This window comes from Littorina saxatilis, linkage group LG12 (assembly GCF_037325665.1).
Source record: "Littorina saxatilis isolate snail1 linkage group LG12, US_GU_Lsax_2.0, whole genome shotgun sequence".
Taxonomy (NCBI): domain Eukaryota; kingdom Metazoa; phylum Mollusca; class Gastropoda; order Littorinimorpha; family Littorinidae; genus Littorina; species Littorina saxatilis.
Genome location: NC_090256.1, coordinates 23,697,693 through 23,713,617, shown reverse-complemented (window position 1 = coordinate 23,713,617; position 15,925 = coordinate 23,697,693). Strand labels below are relative to the sequence as shown.

Sequence of the window (15,925 nt, the reverse complement as noted above, 5' to 3'; positions counted from 1 at the left end):
TATATGCAACCTGATCCACTCCATGCGCCAACGATGTGTTGAATGCCTGGCACACTACGGAGGGCACACGCGTTATTGACACTGATTCACATTGTTGTGAATTCCATTTTCGAGGGTTGTCACGTTTGACACACTCTAGCTAAATTGTCGCTGCCGCGTTCGATCTTTGCTTTGTTTGTCATTACTCCTTGGTTGTTCAATTATATAATTTTTAAAAAAAAAGAAAGAATTCGGTCTTGTCTGTTTTGTGTGGCGTGCTTGTAAAAAAGTGATCCTTAACTTTTTTTGAAGAGTGTATTCTGGCCTTCTTATATACCTCAGAACAAGGCAGAAGGAAGTCATGTGCTCCTGTGGCGGATCATGCTACAGGAGTGACATCCAGGCCTCATAAACATCAAGATAGACGGCAGTTACAGGTGAGTTTACGTAATCAAGCGTGAAGTTCTGTATTGTTGTTTGCGGGAAAGTATGGTAAGTGATATCAAGCTCATGATCACTCAAAATGTATGTCAAGCGATTTAGTGACCTTGTTACCTTTCCAATGGATACATTGTTTACTCGATAAGCAGATATGGATCCATCAAACATTGCTGTTTTGCGAAAGTTTGAGAAGATGTCGCGTAGGCATTGTTTGCCTTTTTGCGAGTAAAACGAACAACACGCGCCCCGAAACCGAGTTTACAATTTGGTGAAAGGTGTATTTCTGTTACTGTGAACTTGAGACTGCGTGCTTTTGTGTGTTTAATTGTCGCAGGGGATACTCAATTATGACAGCCCGCCTTGAGGCAACTTTTGGCATCACAGGTTCTGCACTGTCCTGGTTTGAGTCCTATCTGTCGGATAGGATTCAAACAGTCGTGGTAAACGGCATCAGTTCAGAATCCACAGTCCTTCAGTTCGGTGTTCCTCAGGGATCCGTGTTGGGTCCAGTTCTTTTTGTTTTGTACATGAACCCCCTCTTTAACCTCGTCAAACAGTATCCTATCGATCACCACGCCTTTGCAGACGACAACCAGTTGTACAAAGACAGTGAGATTGATCAAATTGATACCACTGTGAGTGAAATGGAAGACTGTGTTGTTGCTGTAAAGGCGTGGATGACGGCTAACAAACTACAGCTAAACGACTCGAAAACTGAATCCATGCTTGTCAGGTCCCAGTACAGATCTTTCCCTGAAAATTCTTTGCCTTCTAGCATTCATGTTGGTGATAGCGACGTCAACTTTGTCTCTTCTGTGACTAATCTTGGCGTTACCTTCGACCACTTCCTCAACCTTTCCCAGCACGTCCAAAACATCCGCACAATTGCGTACAGTAACGTAAGGAAAATCAGTTCTATCCGCCACTATCTTACCCCCCAAGCCGCTCAAACTCTAGCCTGTTCTCTAGTTCTATCCAGAATAGACTATTGCAACAGCCTGTTCTATGGCTGTGATCAAAAACTTGTCGAGTCACTCCAAAAGGTACAAAACTCTGCCGCCAAATTGATATATCGTTCTAAGAAGTTTGATCATGTCACACCACTTCTTCGTTCCCTTCATTGGCTTCCCGTGTCCGCTCGTATCAGATACAAGCTTGCTTGTATCTGTTTCTCTGCCAAATTTGAAGATGGCCCTAAATACCTCAAGGAACTGCTCGTCACATATGACAATCCCTCTGACTACAACCTCCGCTCATGCGCTGACAGTCGCAAACTGGAAACTCTCGAGCGAAGCTTGCCTTCTTTTGGAAATCGCTCGTTTGCTTCTGCGGCTGCCATTGTCTGGAATTCTCTCCCTTCCTCCGTTCGCCATTCTGCTTCTAAGGACTCTTTCCGCAGTTCCCTTAAAACGCACCTTTTTCGCGAATCCTTGTAAATTGTCCTTGCCATCTTTATAGACTGTTAGAGGTGAAGTTAGATTTGTTGTTTGAATGTGTCTTTTTTGTATAGTTGCTTCAGCTTTGATTGAGCTATAGGGTTCTGTATGAAATTTGCATTTAGTCTTTTTTTTTTTTCTTGCTGAGTGTATACATGTACAGTCCAGAGAGGAGACGGACATGGTGTGAGCTTGTCCAGGGGGTTATATGAACATCTCAGTGGCAGGGGGATGGAAGCACTTGTTAATGAGTGGGAGTGTGTATGCGCGTGGTGTGCACGAGGATGTATGCACGTGAGTGATATTTGTAAATGTGTATTATTATAATATCATCTTTGTATTTATATTATTGAAATTGTTATTATATCTCGATGTACAGCGCTAAGAGCATAGTTAAATTTGTGAAGCGGCGCTATATAAGCTATCTTTATTATTATTATTAAAAAGGATGTGTTCTTGCTCTGTTTTGCACTTATACTAACTTGCTAATTTTGTGCGCGAATTTTGGGAATGATGCTTTATTTTTTAAGACGAGTATAATCGTGATGATTTAATCAAATTGTCATCCTCTCATGCCATTAGGAATACTAAAGGGCTTTCTTTTTCTCATTTTGCAAACTTGATTCTGACAAAAACTGGCAGTATAGAGACTTTAAGAATTGATGCGTTTCTTTTTATGAAGAGTATAGGTTTGAAGGTCATGACCTTGTCCGATCAGTTGTGTCATCCTCTTATTCGATAGAGAATTGAAAAAGGTATATGTATGCCAATTTTGGTGCTTTGTTCAATGATATGCAGTATCCTGCCACGAGTCCCCAGACTACGTGTGAGTTTTGCTTCTTCGTTGACTTTGATATCAGTACTAAGCATCGGTTCTTTATTATAATCTATATTGTGTGGTGCAATGTTTTTGTGTTCGTTTGTTTGCTTGTCAAGTTGTTGTTTTTATGGTGTCAGCCTTCAGTGTTGTTTTGTTGGTACAGTGTCTCGTCATAAATTAAGCAGAAGAACCTACCTCCCACCGAGATCTACTTGTTTCTAAAGCCTTGTGGTTACGCGCACACGAGCATGCAAGCTCCTGTTGTCACGCGGCAGGAGTGCAGAGGAAATCGAAACCACGACGGTCGACAACTCTGATGTTACAGAACAGGAAGAGTAGAGTGGATACCTTTAGCTTCGATTCATGTCAGTTGATGATACAGTGTTCTGCTTTAAAAACTGTGCTGTTTAAATTTTGATAATTCTATTTGTTCTCTTTTTACATCAAAAACATGTTATCCATTCGGGATCAGAAATTGTCTTTCTATGAAGGGCAACAGCATTATGCGAAAATAACGTATATCAACTCTACTTTCAGTTAGCTAAAATGGCTGACCTTGCAAACGTTTACTGAGGGGTCTTGAAGATTGTGTGTACATCTTTATCAAAGTTATAGGCATTATGGCAATGTTTAGTGCCAGATGTGTCGTGATAAAATGTATCACCCGCCATCCAGTTAACCGGTTGGCAGGAATTAACACCAGCTGCATTGATTCGAGAAAAACTAATGTTTCAAAACCAGCTTTCGATTTGAACATTGGGCGAAGTGTCTTCGGTCTCTCAGCTGCAAGTGTGCGTGGGGCACACGGGACAGCGAATGACGAAACAAAACGAAGCTACGCTCGCCTCGGTGTCGCCGTTGCCGTTGGCTCAGCTGCTTTTCTGATTGGACTGATTTTGCACCGCAGAAGAAAATCGTCGACAGCAACAGTTGTTCAAACGCCTTTTTCCATGGGCAACATAGAAACTCCTAGTTTCTCAGGCAACATAGAAACTCCTAGTTCCACTGGCAACACAGTCTTGCCTGGTCAAACTTTTACATCAAATCCCAGCCCTAAAAACACCGTTTCGGCCGCATCAATAGATAGCTCAGGGATCCCTCCAACCAGACGCTTCAACTTCATAGCAGATGTTGTTGAAATAGCTGCCCCAGCAGTTGTGTACATTGAACTTAAAGAAAGGTACATGTGATTAACAAACAAGAAAAACACCACAGCAACTATCAAAGAAATGCAACTAAAAAAAAGATTGTGTGTGGTTGTGCATGGTGAGATTCTGAGAACAAGGTGTTTACCTTCATGACATGTATTGGATAATTTGTTTCATGTAAATGTTCCCTGTTCACACTCGGACGGGCCCATTGCCTTTGTTTCTCATGTTCCCATCTCCCTCCGCCCATTCAGCTTTTTAAAAGGTTTTTTTTTTATGTCCACCATACAATTCAACAACAACTAAGATTTATTTGTGCAAGCCCCACAGCAAAACACTGCAAAATTTTATTTTTTTAAATGTGCAGATCACATAATACACAAATTAAAATAACTTGAAACTTATACAGCAACATTAATTCTCTTTGCTGAGTGCCAAAGAAACATATGCAGCACTTTCGTTTTAACAGCATCTGACAACAAAGAATGTAAAGAATGACATACATGTATTAGGTTTTTGTGAGGCGCTTAGAACTGTTTTAGAATATTTGCGCGATATAAATATCCCCTTTATTTTTATTAGGCCTAAAAAAAAAATAGGTGTGGTTACGGTAACCCGACCTACCCTATTTTTAGGGGCCGATCCTATAACTTTTATTACATTTGTCAAAACAAAAACAAAACAAAACAAGTCGCGTAAGGCGAAAATACAATATTTTGTCAAGTAGCTGTCGAACTCACAGAATGAAACTGAACGCAATGCCATTTTTCAGCAAGACCGTATACTCGTAGCATCGTCAGTCCACCGCTCATGGCAAAGGCAGTGAAATTGACAAGAAGAGCGGGGTAGTAGTTGCGCTAAGAAGGATAGCACGCTTTTCTGTACCTCTCTTTGTTTTAACTTTCTGAGCGTGTTTTTAATCCAAACATATCATATTTATATGTTTTTGGAATCAGGAACCGACAAGGAATAAGATGAAAGTGTTTTTAAATTGATTTGGACAATTTAATTTTGATAATAATTTTTATATATTTAATTTTCAGAGCTTGTTTTTAATCCGAATATAACTTATTTATATGTTTTTGGAATCAGCAAATGATGGAGAATAAGATAAACGTAAATTTGGATCGTTTTATAAATTTTAATTTTTTTTTACAATTTTCAGATTTTTAATGACCAAAGTCATTAATTAATTTTTAAGCCACCAAGCTGAAATGCAATACCGAAGTCCGGGCTTCGTCGAAGATTACTTGACCAAAATTTCAACCAATTTGGTTGAAAAATGAGGGCGTGACAGTGCCGCCTCAACTTTCACGAAAAGCCGGATATGACGTCATCAAAGACATGTATCAAAAAAATGAAAAAAACGTTCGGGGATTTCATACCCAGGAACTCTCATGTCAAATTTCATAAAGATCGGTCCAGTAGTTTAGTCTGAATCGCTCTACACACACACACAGACAGACAGACGCACATACACCACGACCCTCGTTTCGATTCCCCCTCGATGTTAAAATATTTAGTCAAAACTTGACTAAATATAAAAACGAGTGCAAAAAACGCAATGAAAGCGAAAGCGCCCGAGTCGCACACTTATTTCCCTGTCAAGTAGGTTTAATTTGTACACATTAGAAAAAAAAGTTTTAAAAAAAAAAGTGATTGCCTACCTACCTACCCTATTTTTTTTGGCTATGTTACCGTAACCACACCTATTTTTGGGGGGGGCCTTATAAATGTACTTTTAATGCTCTTTTCAGAAGTAAATATCCACACTCTGGACTAAGCGAGGTTGTATTGGTTTAAAAAAAAAAATGTATGGCAGTTTTACACTATTACAGGTTAAGATTGTTTGTTTGTACCTGATATTTAAATTGTCTGTTTGCTTTTCATGAGGTGTTCCCTTTTACCTTCTGTAGACACCCATTTGGCAGCAGGATGATAACTACCTCCAATGGGTCAGGGTTTGTAGTGAACAGTGATGGCCTAATCATAACCAACGCCCATGTTGTCGCCAACAAGGCGTCAGTCAGCATACGTTTCTTTGACGGCAAGGAGATGGAGGGAACTGTTGTGGCTGTGGATCCCGTCTCAGACCTCGCGGCGGTCAAAGTCAATGCCGTAAGAGGGTTTCTTTTACACACACACCCCCCCCCCCCCCTTCATTTTAAAACATAACCAAAGACACATTGCAGATAATTTCAGAGTAGGTTTGTGCTAAAAAAGGACAGTCCCATTGCAGCTATTCTTATTCATGCATGCAGTATTATTGCCCACTTCTCTGTCGCTTTCAGACCAATAATTTCAAGAAAGTATTTTTGTGGCTGCTTGTCAGGTCTGGTATTAAACAGCTTTAGGAGAGTTTCAGTTATTTCATGAAAGTTGTTTGCAAGAACCACATAGAACCACGGTCCCATCCTTTTCATCATGTACACTAAGCCCCTCTCCACACTGATTCAAAACCATTCTGTTCTAAATCAGTCTTTTGCTGATGACACCCAGCTGTATAAACCCAGTCACCCTGCAGAGACACATTCCGCCATCCAGACCATTCAGACATGCATCACTGATGTTAAATCTTGGATGGTCGATAACAAACTTAAGCTGAATGATGATAAGACTGAAGTCTTACTGTGCAAAAAGAAGAACACTACATTTCCCTCTCCCCAACCTGTTTCTGTTCAAATAGGCAACACCGACATTCTTTTCTCACCATCAGCTAGAAACCTTGGATTCACCCTTTCATCTGACATGACCCTTAACAAACATATATATATCTTTAGTCTGTAGAGCAGCTTATTTTGAGCTTCGTAAGATCAGCACCATTCGCCACACACTCTCCTCCCAAACAACTAACACTCTTGTCTGTGCCTTTGTTCTTTCTAAACTTGACTACTGCAACTCTCTTCTCTCTGGCTGTCCTCTGTACCTCCTACATAAACTACAAAAAGTCCAAAACTCGGCAGCACGCCTCATTCTGAAAGCACGAAAACGAGATCACGCAACACCACTTCTTCACACACTGCACTGGTTACCTATTCAAGCCCGCATTGACTACAAACTGTCCACCCTCTGCTTTAACTTCTTTTCTGGCTCGTCTCCTGCTTACTTCTCTGAACTCCTCACCGTCTATTCTCCAGCAAGACAACTCCGTGCCTCTTCTGACTGTCGCATCCTCACCATTCCACACACCAAAACCAAAACATACGGACAACGCACTTTTACTTTCTGCGCACCCACACAATGGAATTCTCTCCTCTTTCACATCCGCCACTCTCAGTCGCCCCAAGCATTCAAACGAGCACTTAAAACGCACCTCTTCAAGAAATACAACCCCTGATTTTGTTTTCTCAGTCCATCAGTAGGCTACATCAGTACATGTAGTGTATTTGTTGTTTTAGTGATAATGTGATAATGTATATAAACATCTAAGGCTGTTTTCAGTATTGTTGATAACATGTTTTGTTTGATTAAGGGTATTCAGCTGGTATTTCCTTGTTTTCACTACCTATTTTATTCATGTTTTTATAACTTAGTTAGTGGAAGAATCTTTTGTAATGTATGTTTGATGGTGTATGCTTTTAAGCGTTGCTGACTACGAATGTAGATGTAAATGCTTGTATAACTGTGTTTTAAATTTTAAATGTGTCAAGCGCAAAGAGCATAATTGTAAAGTTATGATGTTGCGCTATATAAATGCTCATTTATTATTATTATTATTATTATTATTATTATTATTATATAAAGCAGAGATACATAATACTGTGTATATATTTTACTGTTTGTGATGTTGTAAGACTACCAAAGCCTTGTCAAAGGTTCAAGGGGAATACCTTCTATGTAATAGAATTATGTGTGAATTTGTTAGTGTAGATTAAAATAGCGCGAAGGAAATAAAGGCAGATAACACAAACCGGATGTCAACTTACGAGTGGTTTCGAAAGTAGTCGTTATTTTCAAAACTGTGTACTTGCAATTCTGACTTCCAGAAAGGTCTGCCAGTGCTCCGAATGGGACCGTCATCAACTCTGCGAGCAGGAGAGTGGGTGGTTGCCATGGGAAGCCCTCTGGCGCTCAGCAACACAGTTACATGTGGCATTGTGAGCAGTACACTGCGTCGTAGCAAGGACTTGGGCATCAGGAACAAGGACATGGAGTATATTCAGACAGATGCGCTCATCAATGTGAGTTTACTATAACAGTTATGCGTTATGTGAGTTGCTGTGTTGGTTGTCTTGTCTCAAGCTTGATCATCAAAGATTAATTGTTTTGAGCCTTCACCGGAACCATGCTTTGAACTAGTCAGTCCGGATGGTAAAGGTCTGATTATGACATCATACTTGACATACAAGACAGCTGAATTGCTTTTAAAAGGTGTTCCCTGTTTTAGAACATAACCAAAGACAAATTGCAGATAATTTCAGAGTTGGTTGGTGCTGAAAAAGTGCAGTAACATTGCAGCTATTCTTTGTGCATGCAGTGGAATGTACTCATGCTTGGAGGGTTGATGTCTGCAACGTGTTATATGGGCAGGTAGATGCCTTCCCTTTGAAGTCGCAAAACGGAAAGATTAGCTTTGGGTATATCATAATGACGACTGGACATTTCCTCATTTAACTTTGGAATTGTATATATACCATTTAAAGTTGATTATCATTGGTAGTCTCCATTAGCCTATCCACAACACACGTTTGTTTTTTATGAGCTTCTTACTTCTTTTCAGTTTGGAAACTCTGGTGGTCCTCTGGTAAATCTGGTGAGTATGTAATCTACATTTTATTCAGCAGTACTTTCTTTTGTGACTTTTAAGATCTAAAGAATCATCAGTGTTAATGGAAGAAAGCTACTTCAACAGCAGCGAAGTGATATAATCCAATTCCTAAATTTACCTGAAGAAGCAAGTTATGGCTACAGCTAGACTAATGCCAACCAATTTTCTTTTCCTTAAGTTCCCCTTCACCTCTCATCTGAAAAATATCTGTAACAAGACAAAATTCTACCGGATGTATGTCTTGTATGTGGGCATAAGATCCTAAAAGTTTCAAAGCAATCCACCAGGTCATTGCTGACATACTGTGCTTTTTGTTCAAATACCCCTCAAAATTTGACGCTAAACCCTCCCGTCTTTGACCGCCCATTCGACCGACACCTGCATAACACAAAAAATATGCAAGATAGTGAAACAAAGCAACCTGTTCTGGATTTAAAAAAAAAGTGGTTTGACTTTATGCTCATATGTCAAAGTTGCCAAAATATGGCTATATTTGTCAGGTCGATTTTGAGGGTACCTTTATTTGGAAGGCGGTCCCTGTAAAAAAAAAAACTTTAATCCCAAAAGTTGGCCAGACAGCTAAGTTGAGTGCCTTTGATGGCAGGGAAAGTTTGAATGAAAAGACACGGAATGAATGTTTTAGTTTGGGTTCAAAAATGGTTGCAATCATTTTGTTGCCAAGTTTATAATGAATGTAGGAGAAATTTCAACTATCAAAGTTTGTCTAGTTCACACTTATTAAACTTAGAATTGAGGACAAATATCAGTCTGAGAGATTGCCTGGGAGCCACCCAAAGAAAAGGTGGTATAAAATGAGCATGAGTTAACAGACATATTTTGTTTGTTTCAGAATGGAGAAGTAATTGGTATAAACACCATGAAAGTCACTCCAGGCATCTCCTTTGCCATCCCTTCAGATTATGCATCTAATTTTCTCAATAAAGTGTATGAAGTCTTGAAGAGAGGTTGGTGCCATTGTGTTTTTCTTTTCTTTTCTTTTCTTTCCTTTTTTTTTCTTTTCCTTATTTTTTTCTTCTTTCCTTGTTTGCTTCCTTTCTTACTTTCAATTTCCTTTCTCCTAGCTCCTGTTTTATTTTTTAAGAGAGAAGAGTTGCTTTTATTCATTATGCTTTTATTCTCTTTTCTTTTCTTACTTTTTTACATTCAGTCAAGTTTTGACTAAATGTTTTAACGTAGAGGGGGGAATCGAGACGAGGGTCGTGGTGTGTGTGTGTCTGTGTGTGTGTGTGTAGAACGATTCAGAGTAAACTACTTGACCGATCTTTATGAAATTTTACATGAGAGTTCCTGGATATGATATCCCCAGACGTTTTTTTCTTTTTTTATATAAATGTCTGATGACATCATATCCGGCTTTTTGTAAAAGTTGAGGCGGCACTGTCACACCCTCATTTTTCAATCAAATTGATTGAAATTTTGGCCAAGCAATCTTTGATGAAGGCCGGACTTTGGTATTGCATTTCAGCTTGGAGGCTTACAAATTAATTAATGACTTTGGTCATTAAAAATCTCAAAATTGTAATTAAAATTATATTTTTATAAAACGATCCAAAATTACGTTCATCTTATTCTTCATCATTTTCTGATTCCAAAAACATATAAATATGTTATATTTGGATTTAAAAGAAGCTCTGAAAATTAAAAATATAAAAATTATGATTAAAATAAAATGTCCGAAATCGATTTAAAAACAAGTTCATCGTATTCCTTGTCGGTTTCTCATTCAAAAAACATATAGATATGATATGTTTGGATTAAAAACACGCTCAGAATTTAAAGCAAAGATAGGTACAGAAAAGCGTGCTATCCCGCTCAGCGCGACCATTACCGCACTATTCTGGCTTGTCGATTTCACTGCCTTTGCCACAAGCGGTGGACTGACGAAACTACGAGTATGCGGTCTTGGAGAAAAAATGCAGTGCGTTCAGTTTTATTCTGTGAGTTCGACTGAGCTTGACTAAATGTTGTATTTTCGCCTTAAGCGACTTGTTCTTTCTTTCTTAGGTACTTGATATATTTTCTTTTTCTCCAATCTTTATGCTTTGCAGGTGAACCTCAGCAGCGTCACTGGTTTGGAATGGGCCCGGACTCCACACGGCGACGTTTCATTGGCATTACAATGCTGACACTGAACCCAGAGCTGATCATGGAGCTGAAGAACAGGGTGCCAGACTTCCCAGACATCGGTGGTGGCGTTATCATCCACAAGATCATTGTTGGATCGCCAGCGTTCAAGTAATTGCAGCTCTTTAACTGATTACTTTCTATAGTATGGGCTTCATTCTTTCTTTGAAGGTGATACAGAAAAGAGTAATTTTGTTGTTGATCTGAATAACTTTTTTGTCATACTGGCAATCGACTTCTATTCTCAAGGAGAAGCTGTACTTATGCAGCAGGAGTTTCCCATGTCGTTTGCCGATTTTACTTGTGAAGTGGTAGTTCATGGAAAGCAGAAATAAACAAATGGTTACAGTGTTCATGTAAGTCTTTTCATTCCTTTTAACCCCTTCACTTCCACAGTATAATAGCCTTTTGGTATTGCTGTGTGCCAGGCCAAATTTCATTTTTTTGGGGTAGGTTCACTAATCTGTTCACTGCCCATTCATTTATTGAGATATCTCTTAGATATTTGGCATGTTTTTTTTATAATACCCTTGGCTATTATGTGATATCAAAATAATAGGATTTTGTTAAAAATGTTTTTATAAATATTGATATAATGAACATTTTGTTCACAAAACAAACAGTTTTCGGACACACACACATACATTGCAGCAGATAAAACAACACAAAACACTGCAAAAACAGGTGAAAGTGTATAATGAAAATGAAGTCAAACATCTGGTACTCACATTACAGCCATCAAAAGTGTTCTGTGTGGTAAATCCATAAATGAATAAGGGTACCACGCCCCATTCCTCGGCCACGCCCCATTCCTCGGCCGCGCCGCCCCCGCGAACTCGAGCCCCTCCCCCTACCACGACCTCTCACGACAGGAGGGGGTGCGGTACTTGTGCTAGGAATAGCATGGTCAGAAACTTCGGCAGCATCAGACTCAGTCTCGGAGTCACTTTCAGTTTCCATTTCGAAGTTCGAGTCATTTTTGTCTTCATCACCCACAGCCTCCGACAAAAGAGGGTGGTGCTGGTTGCTGTCTGTCTCATTGTCGTCGGAATCACTGTCATCTAGTCCTCCTAAGTCTTCATCGCCACTATCATTGTTGTTCAACACTTCTTGCAGAGCTTCTAGCGCACTGTAGCGCTTGAAGACAGGCCTGCGGGTTGAACTTCGACTTTTGTCCGCCATCTTGAATACGATTATAGGTCTGGAACTTTCTCCGAGTTTTCGTCACGTGATACGAACTTCTGCGGACGGTCCAAGGGAAATCACTACTTTTTAGCAACCCTATACTAGAGCTTGGACCAATTTTCCACGCTTACCTCCCGTTTAAAATTTCAAAATTCCGCCGACACAAATCCCCCGTACGAGATGCGGTTATGGGCGTACGACAAACCGAAAATGACCAAGTATCAAGTAGGGGGTGGGCAGTGAAGGGGTTAATGGTTTCAGTACATGGAGTACACTATTATTCTCCACCAAAAGATGATACACACCTTATGCAAGGAATGCAAAACAAGTCAAAATTATCTTACATTATGTTGGTTGATAGACCATTTTTCTCTCTAACCAAACTTACTGTGCTTTGTGTGTGTGTGTGAAAACAATCGGTCAGATATGTATAACTGTTGTTGTTGCAGAGGTGGTCTGCGAGCTGGTGACATCATAGTGGAGATCAACGGCAAAGCCATCCAGTCTGCCTCTGACGTGTACAAGCTTGTAGAGTCATCACAGACTCTCAACATTGTGGCCTTCCGAGGTCATCTGAAGAAGACTTTCACTGTCGAGTCAGAAGAAATAAGCTAGAGTTCAGGGGAGATAATCGTATACACTTGACAATTTGTGTGAAAGAGATGAGATGGTGTTGGGTTCAAAGAGGAAAACCCATGATGGTAAGGGATGACATTCACTTTGTTTTAAATATTGTGGACATTTTTATTTATCATCATGTTTGTGTAGGGTACAGCAGTCTTGTTTGTGAACATGTGTGCTAGAATGTTCTCATCAGGCTTTAACATTGAATGTGGTGGAATGGTGCGACATCTATGTATTCTTGAATATTGATATTTTCAGCAAATAACTGTCCTGTGTAAGATTCTGAATGATTTGTATTTGTTAGTGCGGCCGTATTTGTAAGGTTGATAAGTCTACCTATGCCTGTACTATGAATTTTATATAATAATAATGATAAATGAGCATTTATATAGCGCAACATCATAACTTTACAATTATGCTCTTTGCGCTTGACACATTTAAAATTAAAACACAGTTATACAAGCATTTACATCTACATTCATAGTCAACAACGCTTAATTAAAAGCATACACCATCAAACATACATTACAAAAGATTCTTCCACTAAGTAATAAAAACATGAATAAAATAGGTAGTGAAAAACAAGGAAATAGCAGCTGAATACCCTTAATCAAATAGAACATGTTATCAACAATACTGAAAACAGTCCTTGATATTTATATACATTATCACTAAAACAACAAATACACTACATGTAGCCTACTGATGGACTGAGAAAACAAAATCAGGGGTTGTATTTTTTGTTGTATTTTTTTAAGAGGTGCGTTTTAAGTGCTCGTTTGAATGCTTGGGGTGACTGAGAGTGGCGGATGTGAAAGGGGAGAGAATTCCATTGTGTGGGTGCGTAGGAAGTAAAAGTGCGTTGTCCTTTGGTTTTGGTGTGTGGAATGGTAAGGATGCGACAGTCAGAAGAGGCACGGAGTTGTCGTGCTGGAGAATAGACAGTGGAGTTCAGAGAAGTAAGCAGGAGACGAGCCAGAAAAGAAGTTAAAGCAGAGGGTGGACAGTCTGTAGTCAATGCGGGCTTGAATAGGTATAACCAATGCAGTGTGTGAAGAAGTGGTGTTGCGTGATCTCGTTTTCGTGCTTTCAGAATGAGGCGTGCTGCCGAGTTTTGGACTTTTTGTAGTTTATGCAGGAGGTACAGAGGACAGCCAGAGAGAAGAGAGTTGCAGTAGTCAAGTTTAGAAAGAACAAAGGCACAGACAAGAGTGTTAGTTGTTTGAGAGGAGAGTGTGTGGCGAATGGTGCTGATCTTACGAAGCTCAAAATAAGCTGCTCTACAGACTAAAGATATATGTTTGTTAAGGGTCATGTCAGATGAAAGGGTGAATCCAAGGTTTCTAGCTGATAATGAGAAAAGAATGTCGGTGTTGCCTATTTTAACAGAAACAGGTTGGGGAGAGGGAAATGTAGTGTTCTTCTTTTTGCACAGTAAGACTTCAGTCTTATCATCATTCAGCTTAAGTTTGCTATCGACCATCCAAGATTTAACATCAGTGATGCATGTCTGAATGGTCTGGATGGCGGAATGTGTCTCTGCATGGGGACTGGGTTTATACAGCTGGGTGTCATCAGCAAAAGACTGATTTAAAACAGAATGGTTTTGAATCAGTGTGGAGAGGGGCATCAGTGTACATGATGAAAAGGATGGGACCGAGTACTGAACCTTGAGGAACGCCGAAAGAAAGTGGGGCTGGAGCAGACATCTGGCCATCGACAAGCACAGCCTGAGTCCTGCCAATGAGATAGGACTCATTAGCCATGCTAGCGGTGGACCAGAGATGCCGTACAGAGTCTGAAGTCTATGGAGAAGCGTGACATGGTCAATCGTGTCGAACGCTGCAGAAAGGTCAAGTAGGGTAAGCACTGACACATCACCACCATCCAGAGCAGACAGAATGTCACTGATTACTTTAAGTAGGGCTGTTTCAGTACAGTGAGAAGGGCGATAAGCGGACTGAGAGTGCGAGATCAAATCATGGGTGTTCAATTATGACAACAGCTGCTTCAAAACTACCTTTTCAAAAACTTTGGACAAGAATGATAAATTAGATACAGGACGATAATTCTTCAAAATATTGACATCAAGACTAGGTTTTTTGAGCAGTGGTTTGACAAGTGCAGTTTTGAACAATGATGGAAAAACACCAGATAACAGGCTATCATTGACAATTTGAGTAAGAGTTGGCAACAACACATCAAGATTCTCAAAATGCAGTGGTGTGGGTATGGCATCAACTGGACAAGTTGTTGGTTTGGACTTCAGAATAATGGATCTAAGGTCTTTTTCACTGATTGGCTGATTAGGTGAAAATGTTTGGCGTGATTTTGATGTACCTGTGATGCTTCTAAAAGTGTGGTTATTTATGAACATAGTTGAACACAGCTAGCTTCCTCTATAGCATGCAAGAGTAATTGCACTTCTACATTACTTTGTAGTATGTTATAAAATATACATGGTGCAAATAAAGGAGTCTTTCAGCTTCAGTTTTATTTTTGCTGGGTTGTTGTTGTTGTCTGTTTGTTTTGTCTCCTGTATACACTTTCACTTGCATCCGTTCCACACTGCAACATGATGATTAGTTTCGTGCAACTCTAAGTGCATCATTTGGACGAGAGATCAATGAGTATGTAAAGGACATAGGATTCTGCGCAGGAGGGTACTTGTTAAGTTTTACAGCCAATGCATGGTGCCACTTTCATTGCTCGCAAATACATTTTGTTTTTATTTTTGTTTAAAGATGAGTACAGAAGATCTCAAATTATTTAAGGCTTGTGAATTCTCCTCAGATCCGCACATTCCAGAAGAAACCTGATTGGTTTTCGGAGGAAGAAAGCAAGTCTTCCAGAAAGAAAAAAAATATGATGAAAACAAAAAAGTTGAGTTTTTACCCTGGATGAAAAGATCACTTTATATCTATAGACTAAGTTCTCAAGTCCTGATCAATGTGCTATAGTACACTGTTCAGAAATGATAACATTTTCTGCCAGGAGGGGCCTCCTGAAACACTCCAGAAATGCCCTAAAGGATTTTTGTGCGGGGGGCTTTGCCTATGCACCCAACCCGGGCCTTAATTCACAGTCCCTGGATCCTGGCCTATTTCAGAGTTTTTTCATGACAGAAGTTCCTCAACCTGTTGGTTGTAACTCCTTGACTTGGATAGTCATTATTTATGTGCTCAGAAAATCTAAGTTGCTGCAGGTATAGTAGTGGGATCTTTCACTGCTTTATTTTCTTTTACTTGCATCACCTCAACATGGATTGGTGGAACTTGACAACTTGTTCATAATTTACAAAGAACAGTCGAACCTGCACTAGCAACCACTTCGCAGTAATGACCACTTCCCCAAAATGACTACCTGAAATGATTGTCAG

General features: G+C 39.7%; 1 protein-coding gene across 2 annotated transcripts; it reads left to right on the top strand.

Moving 5' to 3' along the window:
* Positions 1-320: 320 nt before the first annotated feature.
* On the top strand, positions 321-15,036 carry LOC138981567 (serine protease HTRA2, mitochondrial-like). 2 transcript variants are annotated; one of them, XM_070354526.1, is made up of 7 exons: positions 321-416; positions 5,741-5,942; positions 7,811-8,005; positions 8,545-8,577; positions 9,443-9,557; positions 10,662-10,848; positions 12,372-15,036. In XM_070354526.1, exons 2-7 carry the CDS (start codon positions 5,760-5,762, stop codon positions 12,535-12,537), a joined length of 879 nt encoding a protein of 292 aa, XP_070210627.1. In that variant the 5' UTR covers positions 321-416; positions 5,741-5,759; the 3' UTR covers positions 12,538-15,036. The 2 variants fall into 2 exon arrangements, with proteins under 2 accessions (XP_070210627.1, XP_070210626.1); XM_070354525.1 differs by lacking the exon at positions 321-416 and adding an exon at positions 3,200-3,856.
* The last annotated feature ends 889 nt before the right edge of the window (positions 15,037-15,925 follow it).